We start from the raw sequence: 19,595 nt of genomic DNA on the forward strand, positions 1-19,595 counted from the left end.
CCGGCCGCAGCTCCGGGATGAAATTTCGCGCCAAAGCCCCCGGAGCCCCGCCCCCCGCCGCGCGCGCGCAGAGGGCGGGGGAGACAGGGCGAGGCCACGCGCGAGCGGCGCCATGTTTGTACCTGGCAGCCCGAAGCCGCGGCAGGAGGGATGCTGTGGCCCGAAGGCAAGATGGCGGCCGGCGCGGGCGCGCCGGAAGCGGAAGCTGTTGCGGTGCCTGCCGGAAAGGGCGCAGGGAGGCCTGCGGCGGGGCTGGCGGCGGCTGAGCAGCGGCCGCCATGGCCAACCGGACGGTGAAGGATGCGCACAGCATCCACGGCACCAACCCCCAGTACCTGGTGGAGAAGATCATCCGCACCCGCATCTACGAGTCCAAGTACTGGAAGGAGGAGTGCTTCGGCCTGACAGGTATGGCGCAGCGGGCTGGGGCGGGAGGGGCGCGGCGCGGAGCTCGGTGAGGAGCCTGTGGGGAGCCTGTGCTGACGACCCGTCCCTGTCCTAGCCGAGCTGGTGGTGGACAAGGCCATGGAGCTTAAGTATGTAGGAGGCGTCTATGGAGGGAACATTAAGCCAACCCCCTTCTTGTGCCTGACGCTGAAGATGCTGCAGATCCAGCCGGAAAAGGACATCATTGTGGAGTTCATAAAGAACGAGGACTTCAAGTAAGTTGGTAGCTTGGTTTTAATTCTCTTTTCAGCTTCTTCTTGTTGTAGCGAATGAAACAGTCTGGAACAGCTAGAGAAACCTTACCGCGGGGTTTGGCGTTTAGTGGGTCCTGATGAAGTTGCTGTGATGCACGTCCTTCCCCTTGCTTTGGGGCTGCTGTCCTTGCCACCTGTGCTGTCGGCATGGCCTGCCTTTGCGGTGTGCCCTCTCTGTAGCAGTACATCTCTCTCGGAAGCTTTCAGAACGAAGGGCGTAAAGGAAGCCCTGTTTATTTTAGTATTTCTTCTGCTGATTGCTAACGCAGCTCCTGTAGGCATGAACAAGCCGTGCAGAGATTACGTGTCTGTGCTTGAGGAAATTCTAAATGGCTGGCTTTTCTGTTTGGTTCAGTGTGCTGGTTTTCCTCAGAAACTGAGAGGAAAACCTCTGAGCTGCTAACTGCAAAGCTGAGAGAGATGAAATGGTTCACTTCTCAGGTACGTCCGGATGCTGGGTGCATTGTACATGAGGCTGACAGGCACAGCCATCGACTGCTACAAGTACCTTGAGCCACTGTACAACGACTACCGAAAGATCAAAAGCCAGAACAGAAATGGGGGTAAGCACTAACTTAGCTGTGGTTCCTTAGGACCTCGGAGATTACCTACTGTTAAAAGAAAAGAAGCCTTGTTAGGTAAAAGTAAATATTGAGTGACACAAGCTTAGGGAACTGTGGTATGAATGTTTTTCTGAAAATCCTTTTGTTTTTTCTTGCTTTGATTAGTCCCTTCCAGTCTTCCTGACTTGTACAAGTGAGAGCTGCCTTCTTTACTGTGCTTTCCCCACGTGCCTGTGTGTTGTACTGAGCACTATGACTCTGCCAGTCCTTTCTTTTTTGCAAGATAAGCCAATGACTGTCCTTACCTTTGCAGATGATTTTAGGACTGTTATTTGTACAGCCTACTTGACATGAACTAGCTGAAGTGCATCATCTTTAGCCTCTAATGTCACTCTTCATTGCCTTTTCAATGTGACTTTCCTCCCCCTAGAATTTGAACTGATGCACGTGGATGAATTTATTGATGAGCTCCTCCATGAGGAACGTGTGTGTGATATCATTCTGCCTCGACTGCAGGTTTGGAGAACCTTTGTGTGAGCTGCTGGCATGTTGCACAGAGCAGTGATGTAGGTCCTTCTGGCTCACAAGCTGCCTCCTTAGGTGCTTGCTCTTACTTGGGCTATGTAAGGTAAAGTTGTCACCTCTTCTAGAAACGATATGTCCTGGAGGAAGCCGAACAGCTCGAGCCCCGTGTTAGTGCCTTGGAAGAGGACATGGATGATGTAGAATCTAGTGAAGAGGAGGAAGAAGAAGATGAGAAGGTTGGTGAACTGTTCTGCAAAGAGATAGTTAAAGCTGCTGCTGAACCACCACAGGACACTTTACGGCCTAGGAGAAATAGGAGGGGAGACACCAGGAGGCTGCTTGCAACTTGTATTGGCCCCCCCTAAAATATTTTCCTCTTGTCTGCTTGTGAGAACTTGTTAGGCCATGAAACAGTTCTCAGGTGCTCCGTGTCTGGCAAGTTGTGGTGTCTTCTGAAGTTCACAGCTCTGGATCTGTTCTGTGTAAACATACTTTAGAGAAATTGATTTACTGCATATAATAGAGAGAACCGAAGGTGATGCTGATAGTGGTGACCGTCCTAGTCAATTCTGTCACTTTAATTCCCAGATGGCAAACTCTGGCAGTGCCACTCACTGCCTACTGGGAAGCACTTGGGGATGAGGAAGCTGAATTGCCTGGCTTTTGTCATTGGCGTTAACTGTTCAGAAGTCTTTACTGCTACATTAAACACCCGGACAAAACCAGACTTACAGAACTTTCTGGTTGCAGCTGGAACGAGCACCCTCTCCCGACCACCGCAGAAGAGGGTACCGTGACCTTGACAAACCTCGCCGGTCCCCAGCTGTGCGGTACCGGCGGAGCCGCAGCAGGTCTCCGAGGAGGTGAGAGGGCTCTTCTTCAGCACTGATTTTACTTAGGTACTGTAGGTGGCTGGAGCAAAGCATTGAAAGAGAGGTGACAATTCTCTTCCACCTCCCACTACTTTTAGCCACTTTGTGAAGTGAGCTGCAGTGCACAGTCAACCCATCTGCCTGTTTTTCCCACTCTTCAGTAACTCTCGACCTTGCTGGCCCATTTTAGTTGAACTTGATGCTATACTAAGGAGAGCGAAGTGCTTTTTTCTTCTGTAAGCCAGAGACTGCAGAGGAGGCCCTGTTAATTGTTTCAATTGACAATCAGCTGGGAAAAATTCCTTACTAACCTCATCTGCATGGGGCAGTCCAGCAGCGTGTCCTGCCTCTTGTGTAGTCAGGCCAAGCTCATGCTAACTGGGGACACAGGAGTGCAAGTAAAGCCCTGCTGTTGTTGCTGGAGAAGACGGGAAGCGACCCAGCTGCTTGTGCTGTGTTTTGAGTGACTTTCTCTTTCCTCCCCCAATCGCAGGCGAAGCCGCTCTCCAAAGAGGAGAAGGTAGGTGTTGCATTCTGTTCTTTAACCTCAGAAGGTTTGAGTTTTTAGTGTGGCTGTCTGAAAAGCTGCTTCTCTCTCAGCCCATCCCCACGCCGTGACAGGCACCGAAGCAAAAGCCCCAGGCGACATCGAAGCAGGTCCCGGGAGAGGCGCCACAGGTCACGATCCAAATCTCCAGGTACTGTTGTCATTGATAGATTACCTCTGGCCAGTCTTTAACAGCAGAACACCCACTGCAAGAGAACTTGTGGCACAAATGCTTCAGCTGCCTTACAAAAGTGATAGTTGTATGAAAGCACAGCTGGAAGAGTCCTCTCATCCGTGCCAAGTTGCTTTGAGTATGTTCTCAAATACTTACTGAGGGGGGCTAATTTGGGTGTTTAATTAAGGCTAGATTTGTGCTGGCGTTATTTAGGATACTCTGCCACTATATGCAGATGGCATTAGCAAAGCAAAGGAATTCTAGAGCCTGTGGCAGTAGCTGTTACCTTCTTTTGCCTTGCAGGGCATCACCGCAGCCACAGACACAGAAGTCATTCCAAGTCACCTGAAAGGTAAAGGGTGGTCTGAGTCCTGGGTTTGTCTGTCCTGTAGCTCATATGTGGCAGTTCAGTCTGGGGTTGAAGGCCTTCCTACAGTGTTAGAGGTGAAATATCTAACAGAGTATCTCCCTCAGTGTTTCCTATGCATCACTTCAAACCATGCAGTGCTGTGTGATCTGGTGAGGTATTTTCTGTTGCAGATCTAAGAAGAGCCACAAGAAGAGCCGTCGAGGGAATGAGTAACAAATGCAGTGCAGCACAGAGCCTGAGGACCTTGAACTGCAGGCCAGTACTGTCCTGTAGGCTTTACAGGGCAGCTGCATCTGTACTGGCTGCTATTGCAGTCCACTTCTTCAGTCCTTTTCCTCTTGGACAAGTCTTGCTCGTTTGTCATTTTGAATGACATGACTGCTAAGGATACTTTTTCTGTAGGTATTTACTCAGCCTTGTGATAGGATTTGTTTTTAAACTGTTTTTCTCAAGCCCTGTAAAAACTAGTGAAAAGCAATAAACATGGGGGGTTTGTCTTTAAAGGCTCTTTGATATTTATTTTGTAACACTTTGAAGCTGGCTTCTTTCTCCCATCAGTGCCTTGTTTTGACAACCAGCCACTGTGACCACTGTCTAAACCTGAGAGTATGTTCAAGTCACAGGCCCTGAAGAGCTAGCAGCTCCCAGTACAGCAAAGGAAATTAGCCATCATCCAGTGTGTTAGCTAAAACAAAAGAGCTAACTGAACTCTTACTGGTTTCTGTATTACTCATCCTGACATCTAGTAGTAGCATCAGCAGAAGTATCAGAAGCTGCAAGCAGTATACTGTCTTTCTCTATTCTTTCTAGACAAGACTTACTCGGTGTATTCACAGACACTAAAGCACTACTTTCAGCATAGTGTGTGGCCTACCTGCGGCTGGGGACAGAGTAGGGCACAGTTATTCTCAGCTCTACTCTCTGAATGAAGTTGGCATGCAGCAAGTCCCTGTTTTTCAAATTAACTAAGATGTTACTCATGGGACAGTCCTCATCTTAGTGCATTTAATGATAGAGTGCAGTCATCAGTAAAAAGCTCTTGTGCACAAGCCCTTACTCGTACCCATTCCTGAGTTGCTTTAGGAGCAGAGACTGACAGGTTTCTCCCCAACATGGCATTTGCAGCTCAGGTATCTACACAGACTGCAACACAAAGTGGCAGTGCCAAGTGAAGCGAGGGAAAGGCCTCCAGCATGGGTTCATTGTACAGCCTGAGTCCTCCAGGGCATGGTCAGCCTGTTTTGCATAGGTTAATAAATATTATGAAGAGCAACGGAAAGAGCTGAGGCTGTTTATTTTGAAAAAGAGAGCTGTGAGGTCTTCCCTCAGCCTCCTACAACTCCCTGAAAGGAGACTCTGGCATGCTAACTAGTTACGTGACTTTTTAATTATTTTCCCCTGTACTCAGCACTGGTCAGGCCCCACCTTGAGTGCTGTGTCCAGTTCTGGGCCACTCAATTCAAGAGAGATGCTGAGGTGCTGGAACGTGTCCAGAGAAGGGCAACAAGGCTAGTGAAAGGCCTGGAACACAAACCCTATGAGGAGAGGCTGAGGGAGCTGGGGGTATTTAGCCTGGAGGAGGCTCAGGGATGACTTCATTGCTGTCTACAACTACCTGGAGGGAGGCTGTAGCCAGGTGGGGGTTGGTCTCTTCTCCCAGACAACCAGCAATAGAACAAGGGGACACAGTCTCAAGTTGTGCGGGGGGAAGTATAGGCTGATGTTAGGAGGAAGTTCTTCACAGAGAGAGTGATTGGCATTGGAATGGGCTGCCCAGGGAGGTGGTGGAGTCACCATCCCTAGAGGTGTTCAAGAAAACACTGGATGAAGCACTTGGTGCCATGGTCTAGTTGACTGGATAGATCTGGGTGCTAGGTTGGACTGGATGATCTTGGAGGTCTCTTCCAACCTGGTTGATTCTATGATTCTGTGTTGGGAGGAGGTTGGTGTTGGTCTCACAGGTAATTAGTGATAGAACAAGAGTGAATGGTCTCAAGCTGTGACTGGGTAGGTTCAGACTGGACAGTAGGAAGAATTTTTCACAGAAACAGTTGTCAGGCAGTAGAATGGGCTGCCCAGGGGAGGTAATGGAGTCACTGCCCCTGGATGTGTAGAAAAGTCATGTGGATGTGATGCCTGAGGATATGGTTTAGGGGTGAACCTTGCAGAGCAGGGAGCGCGGTTGGACTTGGTGATCCTGAGGGGGTTTTCTGGCCTGAATGTTTCTGTGATTTTGTTACAGACAGGGCAGATGTGCTCTTCCCTCAAGTGTTCTAGAAGGAAGACAACTGGCAAACAGCACAGCTGTACTGATGGTGTGACTCACTGAAACTACTCCTGTTTGCTAAGACACCGAAATAAGAGCTGCTTTTATTACTCTGGCTTCCTAATTACAACTGAATGCAAGCATACATACAAAGAGGGAGGAGGAAAATGCTTCTGTCCTTTTTTTTGTAGTTTTATTTTTCTTTTTAAAAAGTTGGTTTTTTTGGCACTACATAGTTCTGTAAAGAATAGAAGTGACAAATTTTTAAACACATGAAATCCCCTTCTAATTTTATTAGGGTTTTTTTTTTGTTGGTTTTTTTTTTAGAACAATATATATAAAGTCTGAAGCAACCAAAGTATGAATACAGCTAATAGAAAATAAAGAACTTAATTTTAAAAATTCTCTCTCTTTACAGTTTATCAAGATAGACCAAAACACAATTCCCCTTAAAAATAGGGTAATAAAATAGATGAAATTTGTATCACTGGGTTTTGTGATACTTGTAAAAACTATACTTCATATCTATGTACAAATGATACAGTTTAAAAACAGTCTTAAATAATCTTGTATCTAAACATGTTGCATTAAGATTTTAAATCAGAACCTGAATTTTTTTCCTCCCCTCCCTCCTCCCCCCCCATCCAATTTCACTTTTTCTGCTGAATGTAGCTCAGATTCAAGTGCGGGTGTCCTTGAGCCAGGAGCGAGAAGCGCTGGTTGCTCTGCATCAGTGGGCCAGCTGCAAGCAAAGGGATCACAGTTACTTCAGTACACGGGACACAGCAGCAGCCCTTGGCTACAGTGTGGCACTGACTAGACCGTGCACCTAACTCCATGGCACACTGCAGTGCTGCTTTAATCCCATCTCCACAACTGCCTCAGAATCTCCAGCATTATTTGTTGCATGACTTTGGTTACTTTAAGCAATTTCAGGATTTTTAACATGAGTCTCTCGGAAGCCTGGCTGCAGCCAATAGGTTAGATTTGGTGCAATAGGTTTGGTGCCAGTATCCGACACTGGATGACCCAGCAATATAGGCATTGCAAAGCTTCCAAGTACAGTCTGGGCATAGTTTCTCTCTTAGTGAAGCCAAAAGTCTTTTTTCCTGCAGCCTCTCCCAGTCCTGGCAGACGCTGAACACCATTCACTGTTCACTAGCATCAGAAAGAGTTGAGGTCAAGTTAGTCCTTCAAAGTACCTGAATAGCCAAACCTGTCCTACCTTTGAGACTCACACTGCTTTGACTGCAGACAGGTTGGACTAGATAACCTGCAGAGGCCCATTCTAGCCTGAGTTACTCTATGATCTGTCTGTAAGTCATCCCACAGACAAAATAAAAAGATGAACCAGACAAATAAAAAATGAACCAGGACAAAGACAGCTTCAAGTTCTTAACATGCTCATGGGCAAATCATGTTAACCTCCACTGATGCAGAGGTGGCTCTCTACATTCAGACAGCAACAGTGAAGGAGTAAGAGCCTGGAGTGCAACAGACTGCAAACTGGCTCAGATTTCAGAATCTGATTTAATCCCTTCCCTCCCACAAAAATTTTCATCCATCCACAGAGGAAGCTGAAGGGTTGATTCTTGGGTTAATTATGGTTCCAGGGAGCCTAGCAAGTGAAACATGATTGTTTGGCTTTTAAAGCCTTTGAGACAGTAAAGAGACAGGTTGCACGAGCTGTTGATTCATATACTAGTGCTAGTACCTTGAGGGTAGAAAGGTTTGTTCGGTGGGTAGCTGGCATTTCCCTGCTGCATGTAGTTCTGAGGCATATTGTAAGGCCACGCTCCTCGGAGGAGAGGAAAATGGGTAGGGGTCCCATGGTCCCAAGGGACAGAAGGAGGGTTCATTTTACCAAACTGTCCTTGGAAACCCTGATCTATTTTTCAATTGAAAGGGAAAAGCACATTGCAAGTTGAAACAATTAAACAGTAAGTCACAAATACAATTTACATCGTCAATAACAGTCTGCAGGGGACAGTGCAATGAGGCTGATGTGCTACTTGTTCGTTTGTTTGAATATTCAGCAATAAAAATTACTACCTACATCATTTCATTATTCACTGTAACAGAATTTACTGGGGAGGAAGACAGGATGAATTGCCATGAAAATCAAGACCTACAATGCCACTACTCCTTTGTTATTCTCATGATGAAAAACACCAGGTCTAAACAATGCTACTGGTACCTGATCCAGAAATGTTCACTGGCAGAGCTGGGATGTGTAGGCTATTGTCTACTGCAAGAAAGGATTCTCAGATGTAGACTGAATTCCATTAGTACCTGCGTGCTTAAGAAACTCGGTGTCTAGATCATTGGACCAGCTTAAAATGGGATTTTGGAGAATAAAATGAAAACCTTGGAAGTAAGCAGACCATGGCAAGCTGTTCTGCTTATATAGAGCAAGTAACACTGCAGGACCACAGCTGAGAAATCAAGCATCCAAGGAGGCAGGGAACACAGGCTAACACAAAATGCTCTGCTACTGATCTTGCTCCCAATGTTACGAGACACAGTGATGCCTGTTCTTTTAAAAGCTTGAACCAGGGACACTCAGAACTAACTAAACGAATTTAAGTTCCTATCCTGTCAGCTTTCCTTCAAGCTCCCCGTAACACAAACTTTGCAGACAAACTTCCACTACATAGCACTACCCTGGCTTAGGGAGAGCAGTGACTGTTACCCACTGAACAGGAAGCATGGCTCTGGAGGCTGCATGAAGAAGCACTGTCTGACACTGAGTTCATCCTCCTGACCAACTGTCCACAGAGAAGCAAAGAGGCTTCTTCCAAGCCAAGGTTATGTGAGCCAAAACAAAGTTTCCATGAACTTACTGTTCTCAGATCATCTCAAGCAAGAGAGTAAGCTTCAAACCAAACAGCCAGCTCATCTCTACTCTGCCCTACCCAATGGCCCCACCTTGATGGCACCTAAGCCAAAAAGGAAACAAAAAGTATTTCATACCAGGACTGGGAACTAGGAAAAGAAGAGTAATGAAAATGGACATAGATGGAAATGAAGGGGAAAAAATAAAATAAGACTAGGAGCACAAGAAAACTAGAAAAACTGTGCAGGCACATTGAGGGTGGAAGCAAGCAGCAGGTAAAATGAAAGAGACTAAAGCCAGGAACTGACTAATTACACACTGAGAAATGGGTCTCGGGAAGGGAGAATGGAGTAGAAACTAGGATCTGGGAAGCTTGGCTGAAGGAAGGTAGCTATCCTGGGAAGAAGACTTGGATTGATGGTGCTGCTTGAGAAAATCAGAGCTGGAATGGACATGGAAGAGGGTGTTAGACAAGCCTGGGCAGATTTAAGATGAGAAATGGCAAGGTAGAGACAAAGCACACCAAAGCCCTGAAAACACACTGACAGCAGATTCTGTATCCTCTAAAATGCATTCCCCACCAAGCTCTGGACAGAAAAGCATGCATCTCCAGCACCTCACCACCTGTAGCTGGCTGCTGACTGCCTCACCCAATACTGCTGGCTCAGCTACTGTAGCTGCCAACCACCTTATTAGCACAGAGAAAAACTGCACAGGAAAGTCAACATCTCCATCTCCCAAGGAACAACCACATCAGTGTAGTATGTGATGGATGTATTCCTTAATCACAGAAGTTACACAGAATAGATCAAAAGACCATACGATCTAAAGATCAGACTCCTAACTTAGGAGCTGACACAACCTGTTGCACAGAAAATTGCAGGGGCTTTAACTACTATGCACTGCATTTCTCAGCCTCGAACACACAAATGGCTTTGGCAGGAGTCAAAGGCTGCTGCCCACTTGTCACAGGGAACATTCCTAGACAGTCTTTTCAGGAGACAGTGAAATGTGGCAGGATAAACTACACGAGAAAAGAATACTCTACTGCACTAGATGCAAGGAGGCAATATTCAACTTGCACAACCACAATTCTGCCAGTCTCTGCGTTCCCAGTCTCATCATTCATCTACAAGCTATGTAAGAAACATGGAAACCATCTCTGTAAGCATCTCAACAGGAAGAGGCTTCAGGCACACAACAGCTAGAGCATTGCTCAGTTGAATGCATGATTTCTCATGTGCTGCACAGCTGGTAACAGCAGACAAGAGCAAGCCTAGAGGTTACAATGATCTAACTTGCCTGACCTTTTTCCTACTGTGAAGATAATGACTCAGCTTCTTAAGCATCGTGTTTTTAAACTCAATCGGGTTGAGCTGGCTGATCCTATACCACTTAACATTCACACACATAGTGAGAGAGCTTTGATAGGATAGAGAAGAGTTACCTGAGTTGCCCACAGTGCCATTGTTCACCAGTGAGTTCGGAGTCACAGGGCTGTGCCAGTGTCCCTCGTGAGAAGTGCTGGGAATTCCCATGGGCCTGGCAGCAGGCTGTGCAAAGATAATACTGGGATCGTTCAAGCTTAAACTGCTCTGGTTATTTGTGGTGCTACTGCTGCCAGATCTCATAGAAAATGGAACATTTGCAGAATGAGGAGGGTTACCCGGTGCAGAGTGAATCACAGGCCCGTGAATAGGCCAAGAGGTGTTGGGAAGCTGAATTTGGTGGTGATGGTGCATCTGAAGCAGTCCCAGGTTATGCAAGGTGGAATACTGACCGGGGGGAGACTGGGGAAAGTTAAACAGAGGCAGCTGGACCTGGTGGGGTGGCTGTGCACCCTGCTGCGGCTGCGGCACGTGCTTGGACTGGGATACAGGCTGTGGCTGAGCCTGGGTGATGGAGGCTGGCTGAGAGGAGTTCTGTGGAAACTGCTGAGGTTGTGGAGAGTAAGAGGACTGCTGTGAATCAGACTGGAGGGGAAGAAAAAGGATGCATTTCTGATTAGTTCACTAGCTACTTAGCAGTGTTTTTCTTTAATAAGCACCCACCCTCTCAGACTATTCATAAACAAGGCAAAGCACTCCCCAGCTACACCCCAGATATTTAAACCAGCAGGCACTTGGGCACAGTCAGTACCACCCAGCTGACACTCATTTTCACCATCAGATAACTTGGTCTGTTAGCGTGGCACATCTCACCATCAGAAACACCGCTGTGAGCAAACCTGAGCCCCAAAACCTTCACCAGACTCTTCACACATCCGTTTCTGATTTTAAACCAGTCTTTCCCACCCAATGTATTTACAGCCTTAACAGCACGTTATATAGTAACGATGATGGCAGAAAGCCTCTGTTACTGCAATAAACCTTCCAAAGAAACACTTGTGATCAGTTAAGAAATAGTCTATAACTTAAAGCAGTAAACTGACCATAAGCAGTAGTGATCAGCATCCCCCATTACTTGCAAGCTTCACTGTCAGGCACATTTCTCAGACTAATAGCTTAAAATTAATTACTTTCTGCTGTATTCTGCACTCCAACAACATTAAATGCCACCAGTCATATTTGCTATCCATCACCGCTTACCAAGTCAGACATTTTATCCAGGTCTATTGATACTGAAACACATTCTAAGAGAATCTTACAAAAACTTTCCCATTGTTCTGTTTGTGTTTCTGGTGTGCTCTGCCAGACTCTTGCCCTGTGGACCACAGCTGAACTCAAGCGAACTGCATCTGCTGCCTGATCATGGCAGTCCCTTAAGACAGGCCTCAAAGCACAAAGAATTACGACAGCCACAAACCTGAGTCTCCAGCATGTTAATGAGCTGTGTTTACTACCCTTAGTAACTGCAGGACACTGCCAGAGTAACTAAGCACAAGAGTTCCAAAGGCATCCTAGCTGGAGTCAGCCAGCCAGTGAGGCTGGCCTTTTGGAGCAACAAGCTCTCTCACACCAAGCTGACCATGCAGCATCCATATGGGAAGGGCATAAATGCTCTCCAAAAGTCAGGACACCATAAATCAAAGTTCATTAACTGCAGAGTGCAATGCTGTCACGATCAAGTGCAGAGGCTGTTGAGAAAAACCTGGGCGAGCCTGGCCCAAGCCTGCTGCTCTGCTACAGCTTGCTTATTACTTCACTGCCACAGATACTTGCAACTTACACATTCGGATGACTGCCTCGTGCGCAAGGGGCGTTCCATCTGCTGCTGGCTCACAGCCACTAGCTGGGAATTTACCATGCTCCGGACCAGCTGGGTGCCTAAGTGAGGAACAAATATGTTAATAAACCCCACAAGCTGATGTGTGTGTGACAATAACAGAAATCTGGCAGTCAGTGACACCTTAGCTCTCGTGTGACACGGTAGATCCATTATCTAAACCTCTCCTTTAGGTGGGAAACTTTCTATCTGATGGTCCTAAGGGACATCAACAGGTATAGCAGTCAACCCCAAACACAATCTCAGTAACACAAACCCTCATTTTGCTACAGCAGTGCTACTTGGTGCAGGTTTCTGTGCCACTGCTGTAAGCAGTGGGATTTTAAATAACAACAGTGGAAACCTTTGGGTAAAGAAACAAAGAGTAAGCAGCATCAGGATCCAGAAAAGCAGCAAGGTTCTCTCTGGAGTTCATTTATGATGAGCTTGCTCTACCTGTTTAAGTACTGCAGACACGTAGGGGTGCAGTTAGACTTACCTCCACTAACAGTCACTTGAAAACTGGCTCTACCTTCCTAATGCATCTGTTTGCTTTTGGAAACATTACTCTGGGGCACTGATTTTGGGTGAAAACACATCTCCTTACCTCTCATTTGAGGTAAGGTGAGGGAAGGTGAGCTGACATTTGAGAAGCGTTCACAAGAAGAAATGCATTCAATTATTACTGTTACTGCTTCTCCTCAATGTCCCCAGTGTGAGTGGAAGACAAACAGTGCTATCCCCTGAAGCAAACTACTCTTACTGCTGAGTACACTTCTTCCCTCACCCACGCAAAGACTCTACTTCAGGAGACACAACTGCCCCTTGAAGGAAAGCAGCACTTACACTAGAAGCTGGATTTGCAATGACTGAAAAGATCAGTCACAGATTTTTCAGAAGATGTTTACCAAGTCTGCAGAGAAACCTAGAGAAGGGAACTCAGAGCTCCCCGGTGACACTGCCATCACACAACCTGACTTACCTGCCACGCTGTTATTTCTCTGACGGGTTTGTTTGAACTCAGGACAATCTCTTCTAACATGGCCCACGTCCCCACAGATGAAACACCTTTTCTCTCTTGTTTCTCTGTCATCTTCTTTTGTGTCTTTTTCGTCATCTTTCTCATTCTCCTTTTTCTTTAACCTGAGTAATATTTTTTTGTTAGTGCACACACAGAGCAGATCTGTGTGTAGCTGTTACATTGGCGTGATAGGAAAAGCTGCTGTAGCAGAATGCAAACAGCTCAGCAACCTCAGAAAAACATTCTCAGATTCTAGGCTGGTTAACAACCTGTTTGTGTAACTCTAATGAACTTAGAAGCTCCCCACAACTGTCCAGAAGCTGTCTAACTGTATTAGTGGAGGACTACCTGCATCTCAGTAGGCTCAGCCTGCCAGTTATTTTGGGGTTAGTTCTAGGAAGCCATCCCACTGAGTCAGAACACGCAGAAGTCAGCTCTTGTAGATGCAGCCTCCTCCTGCGTGCAGACAGTGCATCTGGAACTGGCACAGGACATGAAAGAAAGCCCCGAGTTTCTTTCAAACACTCACTACTAATAAAACAGAGAGAAGAGCTAGTGATCGGGAACCAAGACAAGAAATAGAGATCTTTCTCCATGAGCTATCTCAGGACTGTTAAACAGTAATGCTGCTTTGTGAGCTGTATGTATAGCTTGGAAGAGGTTCTGTGGGGCTGTACTGTTGTAGCAGCTGGTGCGAAGAGCAGATCACAACTACTTTTCCTGAGGCACGAAGGGAAGGAGATGATGCAAATCAGCATGCTAGTGCCTATGAGGAGCATTTTAAGTGAGGCTGAAGGAAACAGTCCACCTGCCATCTTAGGGTTCCTGTGCAGTTTCACGTATCTTGAACTCTGCTAACTGACCAAAACGCTGCAAATAAGAACTCGGCAGCAGGAAAAAACAAATAATATTTTCAAGAATTATGGAGCACACAACTGAACACAAGGAGCAAATGAAAAAGCCCAGACTTGAACCTGAATTCTAAGGGCTTCAACGAGTTTTAGGTGGAATCAGGCAACTTACACTGAAGGGGTCACTAAAGATCCAAAGAAAAAATAATGTCAATTCCTGCTGAATTCTATTTGGAGACACCAACCTGCATTCAATAGGGCCTCAACTGACAGAACTCAAAACTCTTCAAGTGCAATTCATGTACAAGTGCGGGGTCAGCAGGTGCCTGACACTAGACTGAGTTACAGACTCACATCCCAGCCATGCACACCTCAGCTTCTCCTGAATGCTAGAAATGAGTGTTTGCCTGCTCTGCGTGGGTACAGTACCAGGTCTGCCCAATAACTCAAATTCAACACCATCCTCTGAACACGACCACTACAGCAAATTCACTTTAATACATTACAATCTGTGCAGTCAGGTCTCCATCTGAATGTCTACATTATAAAAAGACAATTTAGTGACCTGAATCTTAAGTTAAGCTGTAACTACAGATAGAGCATGAAGCAAAAATATTAAGATACAACAGACTGCTGATTTTACTTTGTGTGTGCTTCCATAAACATACTCAACATTTAAAGTGATGACCAGAAGCAGCCCTAAGAAAAGCAAAAAATAGGATGGGAATCTAAGGATGAGATATGAAGATCTGACTTTCTCTGCAGCTCAGCACATGATTAATTTCCACTAGAATTTCAAGTATCCAAATCTTTCCTGATTTTATCCCAAAGGTCTGATGCCAGCTTGGTGTACCCCTTACCTCCTCCTCTTTGGACAGTCTTTCATGTAGTGACCAATTTTTCCACAGACACGACAACATCTGTCATTGGGTGCCAATTCCCCATCTGTCAGCACTTTTGAGTCAAAAAAGTATTCCTGTCCAAAAACATCAAACAGATATAATACATGAATCACCTACCATAGACAGCTTTCACCTCTTGAAGTTTCACTGCTGCTTAGAACACACCCAACCCTTTTCTACCTGTAAATGATGGCAGCTTTTGCAGAGATGTGGAGCAGTTGGGGTTAAAAAGGACTAACAAGTACTAGGGCCAGGGGCTGAATTTGTAGAATTTGCAGCTCTAGCCTGCTGTCTACTTTCCACTGCTCCAAGGTTCTTCAGAGGACAGCTCTCTGCATATGATCTCTGTTGGTACCCGAGTCACTGCTCATATGCTTTCTGAAACAGCCTCTGTCCCTTCCTAAATGCTATGATTATATCCTCTAGGCAGCACAAAGCTCAGGTGGGAAACAAATGGAGCATCTGCACACTGTCCTGTATCATTCTCTTTCCCTAGACTTAGCTCAGAACAGCTGCAGTTCTGATGTGAGTCACCACAGAGGCTGCAGTTCACAGCCCCTGAGCAACACAGACATGATGAAAACATTGTCCTGCTGGAGAGACTGAAACAGAGGTACAGACAGAATGTGCAAAGTCCCAGTGCAGACAGTGCTACCATTGCTTCTCTGTGCCACTAAGCTGCCACACAGGGCACTGTCTTCAGGAAACTGAGGCCTTGTCTTTGTTGGGCACTCTGGAGAAATAAAATGCTCAGCAATGCCACTGGCATTATTTCCTCCAGGAGAGGCAGCCCCTTTGCATGACAAGGCTGCTTTCTGTCAATAAAATGATCAGTGAAAATCTGAGGATGGCAGACCAGCATCACTGACCACAGCTACACACACAGTGGGTGCTGTTCAGAAGTACCAGAGTCTTTTGTTGAACATTGATGCAAACAACTGAGAAAAACCTGACTAGCAATTCTATTTATTCCACAGGCTCAGGTGTTTGTCAGATAGACAGCCACATTCACACTAATTCATTATTATCTGTGTCACAGAAGCACTCAAAAGCCCCAGTAAAAACAGGTCCTGTTTCACTGGGCACGGCACAAAACAACACAGCCCCTGCATCAAAGAACATTTTTTCCTGAGTCTGTATTAACACAGATTCTTTTAAAATCCCTTAGAAACAAACCCTGCTCGAAGCCATTCATGTAAACATGAGGAAAAAAAAAAATCACTGTGAGGGTGACAGAACACTGGAACAGGCTACCCAGGGGAGTTGTGGAGTCTCCCTCTCTGGCGATACTCAAAACCTGCCTGGGAATGTTCCTGTGTGATCTGGCAGGTGGTTTGGACTGGATGATCTTTCAAGGTCCATTGCAACTCCTAACATTCTGTGATTCTAAGAACAGTCCTCTGAACTGTCCTAGAAAGTACCTTTCAAAGTAGATGCTGAAAGTATTAATTACAGAGGACTTATTTGCTCACAGAAACACAACCAGTTTTCTGTTGCACTTCAACAACTGGAGCTTGTAGCACAGATGTTGCATGAACACACTCCTGACCCTCAATCATCATGCAATTTAGGAAGCCCAGCTTACTAAAAATTCCCATGTTTACCATCACCCTTTCTCTTCCTCAAGCAGCAATCCTTCCTTTCTCCCCCAGCTGGAAACATAAGGAGAATGAACAGCTCTTGAGTTTGTTTTCTTTGGCTGCATGAATAGCTACTAAAGTTCCTAAAGCTTTTGCTAGGTTTTATAGCCAATTTTGCAGTTTTCTGCAATATTTAATGTCACACAATTAAAAGTTTTATAGAAGAACCCCAAAGCCAAAATGAAGTTATCTTCCTCAAACCAGCCAAAAATATCCATTGTGCTGGCAAGAGTCAGGCCCGGGCCAGACTCTGCTCTGGTGGAGTTTATATTGCAGTAGCCTACCCGCAAGGCGTCCATCAAATGCTGTCATGTTTTATGCACAAATGCTGTGATATTTTATGCATGGTGCATTCCAAATGGACAGACACACTGAAGATACTTGCTTTGGATGCACTAGCTCAGTGGACAGAGTGAAAAACTGTTAACACTTACAGCTTCTCTTCCAACAGCTGGGTAGAAAGGGGTACCAAATAATTTTCTCCCATTGATAAATGCCTTCATTATGAAATTGGTCACTATTGAAGAAAGACAAAGTATTGGAAAACATTAGAAAAGCTGCAGCACTCTGGAAATTAGTGGCCATTAATTATTAGCAGACATTAATAGCTTACTTTTCCTAGAGACTCCCGCACCGAGATTATGATTCAAGTCAAAAGGATCTGTGTAAAGAAGGGAGAAAAAAACCTCAGAATAGGAAAAAATATACTGCAACCTTTTTTTTTGCTAAAAAAGACAGAGTACTAATTTTTAAATGCAATCCCTGAGCAGATGGTCGGGAAAGCAATGCTGAAGGTTCTGGATGTACACAACTAACCCTAACAAAGTGAGAGCAGTGTACTGCTGGACACTAACAGGGCAGCAGCCTAAGCTCATTTGGTAAGCTGTAGCCTTGCAAACCATGCTTGTCTCTTAAACACTGATGGTAGTCTCTTCACATAAAGCTCCCGTGCAGGAGGAGAACAGATCTTCCAGCTGTCCCTCAGCAGCAGAGCAAGCCCTCAGCAGATGAGTACCTTCAATAGCAATACACTTGGATGTCCATTGCTTCTCGAACGTCGTCAGCAGCTTCTTCTGCCGGATGCTGATCACATACTCCTTGAAGTCAAACTCCTCAGTGTAGAATCGCAGCAGCCCTAGCCACAGCTCACCCAGGGATTCAGTGTTCTTCCCAAGAGAAGGCAGACGCTTCTTCTGCATGCAATTGAAGACACAACTTATTGAGCTACAGTTGCTTCTCCCTCTCGACACTCTCTCTCTTGAGTTTGTCTGCCACTACCAAACTAGTTTCATTTGGTTCAAGTCAGATCTTCACCGTTAGCACTACCTCTGTTTATTAAGAGTAACAAGTAAGCTGTTAATGAGGAGTAACAAGTATTTTTTTCTACTTCATGTTTTTTAGAAATATTTTTAAATAAATAAAAAAAAAACAAACCCAGATACTCATTCCAGCAAAACAGGACTAGTTAGGGAAGATATAATAATATAGCTAAGGAAGTTTAACTATTTCTTCATATATTACACTGTTAGAAACGTATGACTTTCTCATTAAAACAATCTTGTACATTTCAGTGACTCTTCTGGATTTAGAATATTACCAATTCTTCCATGTCATCAAAGAAAAAGGCATTCCATCCATCCACCATTCTTTGTGGAATCTGTTTTCCATCAAATATCTGCCAAAACAAAGGGACAGTTACCACTCCAATTCAAAGCCACTATAAAAGCTTTGCAGTTTTGCTGGTAAGAAATAATACCAAGGCAGAAACTTTTTCACTTTAACAATTACTTCTCATACATGCAGAACATCTCACTGCTAAAATGTATGAAACTAATTCTGCATTACTGCTAAACCTCTCTCCAATTATTGGGTTGTTTTATTTTGACTTGTTCTTTGCAACTAAGCAAACACGACTAAATTACCTCACCAGGATTCCAGCATCCCTCTTGCCCACAAACTCTCTAGGGAGACTTTATATGACTCTTATTACATTTTGACTTTAGCTAAGCCAAGGGGAAATTCCACCGTTATTTAAATGCACTCTCAGGGTAGCAATAAAACAACAAGCTCCAACCACTACTGAAGTATCAGCAAGAAAGTCTGAGTCTTAGCTGCAGTGCTTAATCCAATTTTCCTCTTGCAGAGAAAAAACAAAAACGTCAGGAAGGAACAGCTTTAGAAGTGCCTGGAAGAGGGAGGTAGCTGACTAATTAAGAGTCTCCCCACCCATGCGACAGAGGTACAGAATGTTATTTTCTTAGTGGATTTTCCTGGCACATGTGAAATAGCATAGTTAAAGTTGTACCAAAGAAGTACTTTGCTTGTTTTTTTTCCCCCTCATGAAATCATAAAATAAACTTTTTATCTTACAGATAAGGTGTTGAGCAATAAATAAGGCTTCTTACAGTCACTGACAGATAAGCTGGACTGAAATCTCAAGAGCATCTGGCACAGTGCCATAATTACAATTCCCTTCCTCCATACCACCTGCCAATTTTAGTTCTATCCTAGTCTGCATATAAATACCATCCTAGGACCAAGAAATCCCAAAGTAAATTAACAGCAGAACTTAGGTTCAACAGATTTCCCATTTTGTTTTAATTTTCTTGGCAAGTTTTCACCCACTAAAATCAAGCAAGAGTTGGCAACCTTCTAATGCAAAAGGGCACCAAGCTTCACTCATCCCCTTGATCCTAAAGGCCCAGACTTCTCATATCTGGCTTGAAGAAATGATGCATCTATTTTCACAGCTGCTTTTTCTGAAAGCCTACCTCCTGCAGGACTGGAATAACTGGTGGATTCCTCTGCTGTAGGAAGTACAAAACCATAAGAATGTAGGCATATGAAGACAGGCTGCCACGGGATGCATCTCCAATATCGCAGCGCTGGAAACACAACACTGAGCTTAGGTTTCAGTAGTCAAGACTAACAACTATGGTAGAGAGCAAGCAGAATCCCCAGCAGGAACAGCAAACACTTTCATTTCAGAACTAAGAATTTGCTTATGAAGCCTGAAAAATAAATGTCCTTAGAGACAGGTGCCATCTGGCAAACTTGACTAACAGAAAAGCTTCTTATAGCCAAAATGTCATCTTTTAGTTTATAATGTGACAAATTGATGG

The 19,595-nt window shown here is 45.1% G+C and overlaps 2 protein-coding genes across 6 annotated transcripts in view; one reads left to right on the forward strand and one right to left on the reverse strand.

Annotated features, from left to right (window-relative positions):
* Positions 1–215: 215 nt before the first annotated feature.
* PRPF38A (pre-mRNA processing factor 38A) lies at positions 216–4,256 on the forward strand. The gene is made up of 10 exons (XM_064147390.1): positions 216–408; positions 503–662; positions 1,143–1,264; positions 1,695–1,780; positions 1,915–2,025; positions 2,540–2,652; positions 3,155–3,181; positions 3,262–3,359; positions 3,687–3,735; positions 3,924–4,256. Exons 1-10 carry the CDS (start codon positions 279–281, stop codon positions 3,964–3,966), a joined length of 939 nt encoding a protein of 312 aa, XP_064003460.1. The 5' UTR covers positions 216–278; the 3' UTR covers positions 3,967–4,256.
* A 1,934-nt stretch (positions 4,257–6,190) lies between these two features.
* Positions 6,191–19,595, reverse strand: part of TUT4 (terminal uridylyl transferase 4) — a 46,552-nt gene continuing 33,147 nt past the window's right edge. For 2 of the 5 annotated variants that reach the window (XM_064147386.1, XM_064147384.1), the window contains exons 20-30: positions 19,245–19,358; positions 18,071–18,148; positions 17,489–17,666; positions 17,087–17,134; positions 16,908–16,990; positions 14,792–14,907; positions 13,042–13,202; positions 12,024–12,121; positions 10,303–10,828; positions 7,734–7,907; positions 6,191–6,761 (exon numbers count right to left, since the gene is read on the reverse strand). In XM_064147386.1, coding sequence (XP_064003456.1) covers positions 6,670–6,761; positions 7,734–7,907; positions 10,303–10,828; positions 12,024–12,121; positions 13,042–13,202; positions 14,792–14,907; positions 16,908–16,990; positions 17,087–17,134; positions 17,489–17,666; positions 18,071–18,148; positions 19,245–19,358 — 1,668 coding nt within the window. In that variant the 3' untranslated portion in view covers positions 6,191–6,669. The remainder of the gene's footprint in view (positions 6,762–7,733; positions 7,908–10,302; positions 10,829–12,023; positions 12,122–13,041; positions 13,203–14,791; positions 14,908–16,907; positions 16,991–17,086; positions 17,135–17,488; positions 17,667–18,070; positions 18,149–19,244; positions 19,359–19,595) is intronic. The other 3 variants (XM_064147388.1, XM_064147389.1, XM_064147387.1) reach the window with 3 other exon arrangements.

Source organism: Pogoniulus pusillus, chromosome 8 (assembly GCF_015220805.1).
Source record: "Pogoniulus pusillus isolate bPogPus1 chromosome 8, bPogPus1.pri, whole genome shotgun sequence".
NCBI lineage: Eukaryota > Metazoa > Chordata > Aves > Piciformes > Lybiidae > Pogoniulus > Pogoniulus pusillus.